We start from the raw sequence: 13,897 nt of genomic DNA, 5'->3' as shown, positions 1-13,897 counted from the left end.
TTGCCTCCTCCTTTTTTTTTTTTTTTTTGAGACAGAGTCTTGCTCTGTTACCAGGCTGAAGTGCAGTGGTGCAATCTTGGCTCACTGCGGTCTCCACCTCCCTAGTTCAAGTGATTCTCCTGCCTCAGCCTCCTGAGTAGTTGGGATTACAGATGTGCTTTACCACACACAACTAATTTTTATAGAGACAGGGTTTCACCGTGTTGGCCAAGATGGTCTCAATCTCCTGACCTCATGATCTGCCCACCTAGGCCTTCCATTGTGCTGGGATTACAGGTATGAGCCACCATACCCGGCCTTGCCGCCTCCTTTTTTCCTTTATCTTCTTGATTCCTATTGTTTTGTTCATCTTTTAGCTATTTTTCTAATTAATCTATTTGAGGACATATGAAATCATTCTGTAATTCATTAGTTTTTTTATTCTTAAACATTTATATGTAAAATATGTATCAGATGGTGTGATATGATCTGGAAATATAAAGATAAAATACATAATTCTCTAAGGATTGGAGGGACACTAAACTGGAGGAAGGCTTTTATAATACTGACAAGGGATGATGATTTCGTAACTAGAATAGTGGTGGTACAGACAAACATGGACAGTTTCAGGTTCTTAGAAAGTATGTTCAAGGATAGTGACCAGGTTTCTGGCTTGTACAGTTGGGTAAATAATGTACCATTCACTTGAGTGGAGCACTGGAAGGAGGATCAGGGTGGGAGCAGAGAAAATGATGAGTTCATTTTTGAGTTGGAGGTTTGTTTAGGGCACCCAGGTAGAGAGATTCAACACGGTTAGTTCTTTTCACCAGTAATACAGAGATAGTGATTATAGCTTTTCTCATTGGGGGAATGTATGTATGAAAAGTGCTTAACATAGTACCTGCTCTAAGATATGCACTTAAGTATTATCATTAATATATGTTGGTTTGAAGCTCAGGAGGGAAATCTGGGTTAGAGGTTTAGAGTTGATAGTTTTTAGTTTATCAATGATAATTAAAGCCATAAAAGTGAAGATCATATAGGAATGTATGTATATATAGTATCAGGAATAAAAAGCCCTCAGGAAAAATTCCTTGAAGAATGTTAACATTGAGAAAAAGGTGAAGGAAGGCTGGGCATGGTAGCTCACGCCTGTAATCCCAGCACTTTGGGAGACTGAGGCAGGTGGATCACAAGGTCAGGAGATTGAGACCATCCTGGCCAACATGGTGAAACTCTGTGCCTACTAAAAATACAAAAATTAGCTGGGCGTGGTGGCAGGCCCCTATGATCCCAGCTACTCCAGAGGCTGAGGCAGGAGAATCGCTTAAATCTGGGGGGCGGAGGTTGCGGTGAGCTGAGATCCAAGATCACACCATTGTACTCCAGCCTGGTGACAGAGGGAGACTCCATCTCAAAAAAAAAAAAAAAAAAAGGGAAGACAAAAGTAGAGGAAAAAGTCCTGCAGAGGAGATTGAGGAGGAGTAAGGAGACAAGTGGAAAGAAAACCAGGAGTGTATTACTCCATTTTCATGCTGCTGATAAAGACATACTGGAGACTGGGCAATTTACAAAAGAAAGAGGTTTAATTGGACTTAAAGTTCCATGTAGATGGGGAAGCCTCACAATCATGATGGAAGGCAAGGGAGGAGCAAGTCATGTCATATGGATGGCAGTAGCCAAATAGAACTTGTGCAGGGAAACTCCCTTTTTAAAAACATCAGATGTCATGAGCTCATGCATTATCATGAGAAAAGCATGGGAAAGACCCACTCTCATGCTTCAGTCATCTCCCACCAAGTCCCTCCCACAACATAAGGGAATTATGGGAGCTACAAGATAATATTTTGGTGGGGACACAGAGCCAACCATATGAAGGGGTGTCATGAAAGTGAAGCGAAGACTGTTTTAAGAAAATAGCAAGTGTGGTATAGGCTCACACCTGGAATCCCTGTGCTTTGGGAGGCTGAGGCAGGAGGAGTACTTCAGCTCAGGAATTTGAGACCAGCCTGGCAACATAGTGAGACCCTGTATCTACAAAAAATTTTTTTTTAGTTAGCTGGGCATGGTGGGTGATGTGTGTCTGTAGACCTAGCTTTTCAGGAAGCTGAGGCAGGAGGATCATTTGAGCCCAGGAGTTTAAGGCTACAGTGAGCTGTGATTGCACAACTGCACTCCAGCATGGGCAAGAGCAAGACCCTGTCTTTAAATAATAAAATAAATACCCAGCTGCAGGGTAACTGGCAAGATGGTCGACTAGGAATAGCTTCAGTCTGCAACTCCCGGTGAGATCAACACAGAAGGCAGGTAATTTCTGCATTTCCAACTGAGGTACCTGGCTAATCTCATTGGGACTGGTTAGGCAGTGGGTGTAGCCTACGGAGGGTGAACTGAAGGCATCCCCTTCGGTGGGGCATACCCTCACCCGGGAAGTGCAAGGGGTCTGGGAACTCCCTCCCCTAGCCAAGGGAAGTCGTGAGGGACAGTGCATTGCAGCCCAAAGACTACACTTTTCCCATGGTCTTTGAAACCCACAGACCAGGAGATTCTCTCGGGTGCCTACACCACCAGAGCCCTGGGTTTCAAGCACAAAACTGGGCAGCCATTTGGGAAGACACCTGAGCTAGGTGCAGGAGTTTTTCTTCATACTCCAGTGGTGCCTGGAATGGCAGCGAGACAGAACCATTCACTCCCCTGGAAAGAGGGCTGAAGCCAGGGAGCCAAGTGGTCTAGCTTAGTGGATCCCATCCACATGGAGCCCAGCAAGCTAAAATCCACTGGCTTGAAATTCTTGCAGCCAGCATAGCAGTCGAAGTCAACTGGGACACTGGAGCTTGGTGTGGGGAGGGGCATCCACCATTACTGAGGCTTGAGTAGGTGGATTCCCTCTCATAGTGTAAACAAAGCCCTCAGGAAGTTTGAATTGGGTGGAGCCCACCACAGCTTAGCAAAGCCATTGTAGCCAGACTGCCTCTCTAGATTCCTCCTCTCTGGGCAAACCATCTCAGAAAGAAAGGCAACAGTCCCAGTCAGGGGCTTGTAGATGCAACTCTTATCTCCCTGGGACAGAGCACCTGGGGGAAAGGGGCAGCTGTGGACACAGCTTCAGCAAACTTAAATGTTCCTGCTTACTGACTCTGAAGAGATCAATGGATCTTCCAACACGATGCTTGAGCTCTGCTAAGGGACAGACTACCTCCTCAAGTGGGTCCCTGACCCCCATGCCTCCTGATGGCGAGACACCTCCCAGCAGGGGTTGACAGACACCTCATACAGGAGAGTTCTGGATGGGTCTGGCATATGCCTCTCAAGGATGAATCTTCCAGAGGAAGGAACAGGCAGCAATCTTTGCTATTCTGCAGCCTTGGCTGGTGAAACCTAGGCAAACGGTCTGGAGTGGACCTCCAGCAAACTCCAACATACCTGCAGAAGAGGGGCGTGACGGTTAGAAGGAAAACAAACAGAAAGGAATAGCATCAACAGCAGAAACATCCACACCAAAACCCCATCTGAAGTTTACCAACATCAAAGACCAAGTAGATAAATCCGTGAAGATGAGGAAAAACCAATGCAAAAAGGCTGAAAATTCCAAAATCTAGAACAGCTCTTCTCCTCTAAAAGATCACAACTCCACGCCAGCAAGGGAACAAAACTGGATGGAGAATGAGTTTGACAAATTAACAGAAGTAGGCTTCAGAAGATGGGTAATAACAAACTCTGCCGAGCTAAAGGAACATGTCCTAACCCACTGCAATGGAGCTGAAAAACACAGCATAAGAACTTCATGAAGCATACACAAGTATCAATAGCCAAATTGATCAAGCTGAAGAAAGGATATCAGAGATCGAAGATCAACTTAATGAAATAAAGCATGAAGACAAGTTAGAGAAAAAAGAATGAAAAGGAATGACCAAAGCCTCCAAGAAATATGGCACTATGTGAAAAGACCAAACCTACATTTGATTGGTATACCTGAAAGTGATGGGAAGAATGGAACCAAGCTAGAAAATACTCTTCAAAATATTATCCAGGAGAACTTCCCCAACCTAGCAAGACAGGCTAACGTTCAAATTCAGGAAATACAGAGAGCACCACAAAGATACTCTTCAAGAAGAGCAACTCCAAGACACATAATCATCAGATTCACCAAGGTTGAAGTGAAGGAAAAATATTAAGGGTAGCCAGAGAGAAAGGTCCAGTTACCCACAAAGGGAAGCCCATCAGACTAACAGTGGATCTCTCTGCAGAAACCCTACAAGCCAGAAGAGAGTGGAGACCGATATTCAACATTCTTAAAGAAAAGAGTTTTCAACCCAAAATTTCATATCCAGCCAAACTAAGCTTCATAAGGAAAGGAGAAATAAAATCCTTTACAGGCAAGCATGTGCTGAGAGATTTTGTCAGCACCAGGCCTGCCTTACAAGAGCTCCTGAAGGAATCACTAAATATGGAAAGGAAAAACATACCAAACTGTATGGAAAAACATACCAAATTGTAAAGACCATTGACACTATGAAGAAACTGTATCAACTAACAGGCAAAATAACCAGCTAGCATCATAATGACAGCATCAAATTCATACATGATAATATTAACCTTAAATGTAAACAGGATAAATGCCTCAATTAAAAGACATAGACTGGAAAAATGGATAAAGAGTCAAGATGCATCAGTGTGCTATATTTAGGAGACCCATCTCACATGCAAAGACATACATACACTCAAAGGGATGGAGGAATATTTACCAAGCAATTGGAAAGTTTGAAAAAGAAAAAACAGAAGTTGCAATCCTAGTCTCTGGTAAAACAGACTTTAAACCAACGAAGATCAAAAAAGACAAAGATGGACATTACATAATGGTAAAGGGATCAATGCAACAAGAAGAGCTAAATATCCTAAATATATATGCACCCAGTACAGGAGCACCCAGGTTCATAAGGCAAGTTCTTAGAGACCTACAAAGATATTTAGACTCCTACACAATAATAATGGGAGACTTTAACACCCTGCTGTCAATATTAGACAGATCAACGAGACAGAAAATTAACAAGGATATTCAGGACTTGAACTCAGCTGTGGACCAAGTGGACCTAATAGAATCTACAGAGCTCTCCACCCCAAATCAACAGAATATACATTCTTCTCAGCACCATATCACACCTAATTCTAAAATTGACCACGTAATTGGATGTAAAACACTCCTCAGCAAATGCAAAAGAATGGAAATCATAACAAATAGTCTCTCAGACTGCATTCACTTTCTTCCACAATCAAATTAGAACTCAGGATTAGGAAACTCACTCAAAACTACACAACTACATGGAAACTGAACAACCTGCTCCTGAATGACTACTGGGTAAATAACAAAATTAAGGCAGAAATAAATAAGTTCTTTGAAACCAGTGAGAACAAAGACACAACATACCAGAATCTCTGGGACACAGCTAAAGCAGTGTTTAGAGGGAAATTTGTAGCATTGAAAGCCCACAGGAGCAAGTGGGAAAGATCTGAATTCTACACCATAACATCACAATTAAAAGAACTAGAGAAGCAAGAGCAAACAAATTCAAAAGCTAGCAGGAGACAGGAAATAACTAAGATCACCACAGAACTGGAAGGAGATAGAGACATGAGAAACCCTTCAAAAACATCAATGAATCCAGGAGCTGGCTTTTTTGAAAAGATTAACAAAATAGATAGACTGCCAACCAGACTGATGAAGAAGAAAAGGAGAAGAATCAAATAGGCACAATAAAAAATGATAAAGGGGATATCACCACTGATCCCAGAGAAATACGAACTACCATCAGAGAATCTATAAACACCTCTATGCAAATCAACTAGAAAATCTAGAAGAAAAGGATAAATTCCTGGACATATACAATCTGCCAAGACTAAACCAGGAAGAAGTTGAATCCCTGAATAGACCAATAATAAGTTCTGAAATTGAGGCAGTAATTAATAGCCTGCCAACGAAAAAAAGCCCAGGACCACACGGATTCACAGCCAAATTCTACCAGAGGTACAAAGAGGAGCTGGTACCATTCCTTCTGAAACTATTCCAAACAATAGAAAAAGAGAAACTCCTCCATAACTCATTTTTTGAGGCCAGCATCATCCTGATACCAAAACCTGGCAGAGACACAATAGAAAAAGAAAATTTCAGGCCAATATCCCTGATGAACATCAATGCAAAATCCTCAACAAAATACTGGCAAACTGAATCCAGCATCACATCAAAAAGCTTATCTACCACAATCAAGTCAGCTTCATCCCTGGGATGCGAGACTGGTTCAACATATGCAAGTCAGTAAACATAGTCCATCACATAAACAGAACCAATGGCAAAATCCACATGATTATCTCAATAGATGCAGAAAAGGCCTTTGACAAAATTCAACACCCCCTCATGCTAAAAACTCTCAATAAACTAGATATTGTTGGAACATATCTCATGTCATAAACAAGAGCTATTTATGGCAAACCCATAGCCAATATCATAGTGAATGGCCAAAACCTGGAAGTATTCCCTTTGAAAACTAGCACAAGACAACAAGGATGACCTCTCTCACCACTCCTATTCAATATACGATTGGAAGTTCTGGCCAGGGCAATCAGGCAAGAGAAAGTAATAAAGGGTATTCAAATAGGAAGACAGGAAGTCAAATTATCTTTGTTTGCAGATGACATGATTGTATATTTAGAAAACCCCATTGCCTAATCCAAAAAATCTCCTTAAACTGATAAGCAACTTCAGCAGTCTCAGGATAGAAAATCAATGTGCAAAAATCACAAGCATTCCCATACACCAAATCATGAGCGAACTCCTATTCGCAATTGCTATGAAGAGAGTAAAATACCTGGTAATACAACTTACAAGGGATGTGAAGGACCTCTTAAAGGAGAACTACAAAGCACTGCTGAAGGAAATAAGAGAGGGTACAAACAAATGGAAAACCATTCCATGCTCATGGATAAGAAGAATCGGTATTATGAAAATGGCCATACTGCCCAAAGTAATTTATAGATTCAGTGCTATCCCCATCAAGCTGTCATTGACGTTCTTGACAGAATTAGAAAAAATTACTTTAAATTTCATGTGGAACCAAAAAAGAGCCCCTATATCCAAGACAATCTTAAGCAAAAAGAATAAAGCTGGAGGCATCGTACTATATGACTTCAAACTATGCTACAAGGTACAGTAACCAAAACAGCATGGCAGTAGTCCCAAAACATATAGACCAATGGAACAGAACAGAAGCCTCAGAATAATTCCACACATCTACAACCATGTGATCTTTGACAAACCTGACAAAAACAAGCAATGGGGAAAGGATTCTGTGTTTAATAAATGGTGTTGGGAAAATTGGCTAGCCATATGCGGAAAACTGAAACTGGACCCTCTCCTTAACACCTTATACAAAAGTAACTCAAGATGGATTAAAGACTTAAATGTAAGATGTAAAACCATAAAAACCCTAGAAGAAAACCTGTCATTCAGGACATGGGCATGGGTGGTTCATGACTAAACCACCAAAAGCTATCGCAGCAAAAGCCAAAATTGACAAATGGGATCTAATTAAATTAAAGAGCTACTGCACAGCAAAATAAACTATCATCAGAGTAAACTGGCAACCTATAGAATGGGAGAAATTTTTGCTCTATGCATCTGACAAAGGGCTAATATCCAGAATCTACAGGGAACTTAAACAAATCTACAAGAAAAAAACCAACTCTGTCAAAAATTGGGTGAAGGATCTGAACAGACACTTCTCAAAAGAAGACTTTTATGTGGCCAACAAACATGTGAATAAAAGCTCATCATTACTGGTCATTAGAGAAATGCAAGTCAAGACCATAATGAGATACCATCTCATGCCAGTTAGAATGGCTGTCATTAAAAAGTCAGGAAATTAGGCGATAGAGAGGATGTGGAGAAAGAGGAACACTTTTACACTTTTTGGTGGGTAAATTAGTTCAAGCATTGTGGAATACAGTGTCATGATTCCTGAAGGATCTAGAAACAAATACCATTTGACCCCCCCAATCCCATTACTGGGTATATACCCCAAGGATTATAAATCATTCTACTATAAAGACACATACATACGTATGTTTGTTGTAGCACTATTCACAATAGCAAAGAGTTGGAACCAACCCAAATGCCCATCAGTGATAGACTGGATAAACAATATGTGGCACATATACAGCATGGAATCCTATGCAGCCATAAAAAGGATGAGTTCATATCCTTTGTGGGGACATGGATTAAGCTGGTAACCATCATTCTCAGCAAACTAACACAGGAACAGAAAACCAAACACTGCATGTTCTTACTCATAAGTGGGAGTTGAACAGTGAGAACACATGGACATACAGGGAAGGAAACATCACACACTGGGGCCTGTTGCGGGGTGGGGGTCTTGGGGAAGGATAGCATTAGGAGAAATACCTAATGTACATGATATGTTGATGGATACAGCAAGCCACCATGACATGTGTACCTTTGTAACAAACCTGCACGTTCTGTGCATGTACCCCAGAACTTAAAGTATAATTTAAAAAATAAATTAAAAATTGTTTAAAAAAAGAAGAAAATAGGGTCAGATGCTCCCTTGAGGTTAAGAGAAATGCTAAAATGTTTCCAGAAACTTAATAGTAAGGAATAGTAGGTGGTATTGATAAGATGAAAACTGTGACAGCAAGAATAGATGTGATGTTTTCAGTAAGTTGTCTGAGGTGGAGGAGAGGGTTCAAGGTAGCCAGAAGGGGATGTACGGTTCTCTCATTTATAAAATAGAGGTGTTAATATTTGTATAATGGAGTTGTAATGTAACATGGTATTACGTCACTAGCATAACATCCAAGCCAAATTGTATTAGTCATTACTGTTGTTTTCTGAGCGGCTAGCTTCCTCAGAGTTCACAGTGTTTTTCTTAGCATTTAGGGTCTTCTAGTATGACTCTGAGACTGCTTATTCTAGATTTAGCCTCCCCTCTGGCATCTGCCTCCTTAAATAAACAGACTTCCGCTGGTCTTGCCTTTGACACTGGCCCATTGGACCTATCAGGTGCAGATCTGCTTTTATGTACCTAAAACACATAATTTTCTGTTTAATTTAACTTGTCCAAATACAGAAGACCCTCTTTTCTTGTGAGTTTTTAAAATGGACTTAAGTAATTTCCTTACACATAGCATGTCTCTTAATGGTACATAATTTATATTTTTTCAAATTTGCACTCTTGTTACCGACAGAAAGTTTTTTAAGGCTAGGGATTCTTTTAATTTTACTTTGTTTTTTTTAGAGGCAGGATCTTAACTCTGTTGCCTAGGCTGGAGAACAGTGGCACCGTCATAGCTCCTGGCTCAGGTGATCTTTACACCTCAGAGCCTCCTGAGTAGCTGGGACTACAGGCATGTGCCACCACACCAGACTAAGTTTTTAAAATATTTTGTAAGGGGTCTTGCTTTGTTGCCCAGCCTGGCCTTAAACTCCTGGCCTCAAGCAATCCTCCGACTTAGCCTCCCAAAGTTTTGGGGTTATAGGTGTGAGCCACTATGCTCAGCCTAATTTTACTTTCAACAGAATGTAGTATATAGGTATATCCAGGTGATTGAATATGCTTTTGGCTTACGTTTTTATCCAATCCTATGCTAAATTGTTTTCTCTTTCTCTTCTTCTAGCAATGGATTAAACTGCTTCTTTAAATTTCTTGCCTGGATTTATACCGGTTCAGCAAGTATGTTCTCAGAAGCTATACATTCATTATCTGATACTTGTAATCAGGTGAGGACTAAAGCTTTTTTAAAATTTAATTTTAAAGTGACAGTTTTAGGTTTTAATCTAGAAGTTGATCTATTTTAAAACTGACTGATTCCAGAAGTTGGCTTGTGGAAGAAAAAGTTTACTTTTCAGCAATGAAATGCATAGAAATATAATTACAGTATTATTAAACAGATTGTTATGCTTTAACAATTTCTGACAATGGAATGTGAAGTATAAGATTGTCAGTCACTGAGCAGAAATTTGATCTCTGAATATGAGTTCTCAATGACTGTAATAGTCAATGAATTTAACCTTTTGGAATAAAATTATAAAATCATATGTAATTGGTTAAAATGCTTTCACATTAAATTAGTAATTTGAATTACTTTCCTTGGCTTTGCAAATGGAGAAAAATTTTAGTATTAATAAAATTAAAATACCTTTTAAACCTCCTTTGACCGAGATTGTGAAAACTAGAAACCCTTTTGTAAGAATATAATAAAAATTTCTATTGTGCATCATATTACATTTTAAAGAGTGTGGTGTATGAAGAGGATACCTTTTCAGTATTTACTTATTTTTAGTCCTGTTATGTAAAAACAGATTTGGGAGAACTTAGAATGAAAGACACAGGTAAAATACAAATATTTAAGACAAGGTTAAAAATAATATGAAGATAAGGAGCAAGGAGAGCAATATTAATTAAAAATTAAGCCTGAGAACTTGTCTCACTCACTGTCAAATCAAATTGATTAAAACCCTTCATAAAAGTAAGGAAAGAAGACAAGCATTTGCCATTAGTACTGAGTATTTACCTTTAACCTAATTTTTATACTCAATATATACTTAATAAATACCATCTCTGTAAAATTTTACCATTCAGCTGTGGTATGTGGTGGGAGGAGAGATATATGACTTATAATCTCTATTTTCTTGTAAGCTTATGGAGGAAAATTGAAATGCAGAAATATTTTTATATATGGCAGGGAGATATGTATGATGTTATTAGTTTCAATATTAGTTTCTATTTCAGACATTGAAGACAATATTGAAGTATTCATCCTTTATGCTATTCAGGCTTTTAAAAGAATGTGGTAGATATCTGTGTACTGACCTGGAATAAAAACCATGATAAATTGAGTAAAAAATCAAGTTGCAAAATATTATGTTTAGAACTTCTACTTTCACCCTTGACAGACTAACAGGGATTGAATTTTAGTCTTTTGCCGCAAGCAATTAAAAAACTAGACAGTATATTGGACAGTAGCAGCATAAGACCATGGTCCCTGAGAGACAGGAAACAAATTATTTGAACTCTATAATTTGTCTGGCTTTTTCTTGAAGGCATATTTGGGATAGTGGAGCAGGATGGGAAATAACAGTCTCATTAAGTTGAGAAGACAGAAATTAGTGTTCAGGGAGTCTGAGGTGGCTACAACCAGAGTTCCACAGAGGAAGGCACTACAAAGACAAAAAGCTATAGAAGTCTACATAGGGATTTTCTTGAATTGAATGTTTGCCGAATGTTGAGTTACACATGTGTAAGATGCGAGCATGAGTCTGGGCAGAGAACCAGCAGGGAGCAGTAACTGACTAATTCCCAGCACCCACACAATGCTAGGATACATTCAAGTTCTGACCAGCTGAGATAAGAGAGTTCTCATTGATTATCAAGGCCAATAAAAGTCTCATCTTAGGAGTAGAGCTAAATTATTCTTAACGTAAAGGCTGTTTTAGAACCCTCCCTAACGAATCTTCCTAAAAGTTCTAAAGGATCAGGCTCATCTTCAAATAATTTAATCACTTGCAGAACAAAGCTTCACATTCTTTAATAAAGACAGCAAAATCCAAACACTCAGTATGACATTCACAGTGTTTAGCATCCAATAAAAAGACTAATAGCCAGTATAAGAAGCAGGAAAATTTGACTCATAACCAGGAGAAAAATCAGTCAGAAGCAGACTTAACAGATGATAGAATTAGCAGACATGGATATTAAACAGCTATTTCAAGTACAGTTATGTATTGAAAAGAGAATCTGAGCAAGTGAGAAGAGAAATCAAAGGATGAAAAACCTAATGAAACTTTTAGAGCTAAAAATATATATCTGATGTGAAAATTTCACTGTATAGAATTAACAGCTGATTAGACACTTCATGGAAAACAGTCAGTGAACCTGAATATGTAACAATAGAAAACATTCATACTAAAGCCACAGACAAAAAAGATTGACAAAAATGAAGGATCAGTATCAAGAGTATTCTATGAAGCATTTAGAGAAGAAACAATACTGAATACACAGACTTTCAGAAATAGAGAAAATGAGGTCAGTATAATCCTGATCCCAAAATTTTAAAAAGTCATTACAAGAGGGAAAAAACCCTATAGAGCAGTTATTCCTCATGAATACAGATATAAATCTCCTCAAAATATATTCAGATTGAATTATATAAAAATATAAATATATATAAAAACAATATACATCATAATTAAGATTTCAGGAGTATAAAGTTGGTTTAACAAAGTCAGTAAGAATAGAAGGTTAATATGAAGAAATTAATTGCATCTCTACTATCAGCAAATAAATGGAGAAGTAAATTTTAATAAATTCCATATACAGTTGTATCACAAAATATTAAATACTTAGAGATAAATCTAGCAAAGGACATACAAGACCTTTACGCTGAAAACCATAAAATGTTGCTGAAAGAAATTAGAGAAGACCTAAAGAAATGGAGAGATGTAATACCACATTCATAGATTGGATGTCATAGTGATGATCTGTCAAATTTCCCTAAATTGATTTTTAGACTTAATGCAATCCCAATCATAGTATGATCAGACTTTTCTATACAATTGACAAACTGAATAAATTCTAAAATTTATATGGACATGCAAAGAACCTGGAATATTCAAAGCAATCTTGAAACAAGAAATTTGGAGAACTTTAAGACATTATAAAGCCATAGAAATTAGAATAGTGAGGTACTGGCATAAGGATTGACAAGTCAGTGGAACAGAATAGAGGATCTAACAACAGAGCAACATTCGCATGGCTCGTGACTTTTGGCAAAGGCATCAAAGTAATTGAGTGAAGGAGTGAAACTTTTTAAAACAAATAATGTTGGAAAAATTGGATCCATATGGAGAGAAAAAGTACCTTGACTCCTACTTCACACATTGTATACAAGTTTGAAATGTATCATAGCCCAAATGTTAAATTATGAGGATTATAGAAGAAAACCTAGGAGAATATCTTTTTAGATCTGGTAGGCAAACACTTCTTAAATAGGACACAGAAACAGTATCATAAAATAAGAAGATTTCCAAATGAAACTTCATCAAAATTTAAAACTTTTGCTCATTGAAAGATATCCTTAAGGAAATAAATAGGCATAGATTGGGAGAAAATATTCACAAAGCATTCTGACAAGGGACTGGTATCCAGGATAAACTTCCATGATTGAGTAATAAAATGAGAACCCAGTTTTTTTCCCCTCAAGGATAAAGATTTGAACATGTACTTCACAAATAAAGATACATGAATGGTAGCCAGTGGACACCTGAAAAAGTACTAATACTATTATCAGGAAATGTATATTAATGCCAAAAACATCTCGGCATATGCACTGTAATGGCTACAAGTAAAAACCCTGAAAGCCAAATGTTGGTGAAGATGTGTAGCAGCCATATCTCCCAGACATTGCTGGTGGAGTGTATTAATAAAATGGTACAACCACTCTGGAAAACATTTGGCAGTCTCTTATAAATATATGCTTATCCTGTAACCCACCAATTCTGCTTCTAAGTATTTACCCAAGGGAAATGGGAATGAATGGTCCCAAAAGATCTGTAAGAATGTTGGCTGGGTGCAGTGACTCACACCTGTAATCCCAGCACTTTAGGAGGCTGAGGTGGGCAGATTACCTGAGGTCAGGAGTTCGAGACCAGCCGGGCCAACATGGCGAAACCCCATCTCTTTTAAAAGTACAAAAATTAGGCTGGACATGGTGGTGCATGCCTGTAATTCCAGCACTTTGGGAGGCCGAGGTGGGCAGATCACAAGGTCATGAGATCGAAATCATCCCGGCCAACATGGTGAAACCTTGTCTCTACTAAAAATACAAGAATTAGCTGGATGCAGTGGTGCAC

The 13,897-nt window shown here is 38.6% G+C and overlaps 1 protein-coding gene across 2 annotated transcripts in view; it reads left to right on the top strand.

Annotated features, from left to right (window-relative positions):
- Positions 1-13,897, top strand: part of SLC30A9 (solute carrier family 30 member 9) — a 98,761-nt gene that overhangs the window by 46,141 nt on the left and 38,723 nt on the right. For both annotated transcript variants that reach the window (XM_008993414.4, XM_035293795.3), the window contains one exon: positions 9,664-9,766. In XM_008993414.4, coding sequence (XP_008991662.1) covers positions 9,664-9,766 — 103 coding nt within the window. The remainder of the gene's footprint in view (positions 1-9,663; positions 9,767-13,897) is intronic.

This window comes from Callithrix jacchus, chromosome 3, assembly GCF_049354715.1.
Source record: "Callithrix jacchus isolate 240 chromosome 3, calJac240_pri, whole genome shotgun sequence".
Taxonomy (NCBI): Eukaryota; Metazoa; Chordata; class Mammalia; order Primates; family Cebidae; genus Callithrix; species Callithrix jacchus.
Note: the sequence above shows the minus strand (reverse complement) of the source record. Positions and strands in the feature narration are given on the sequence as shown.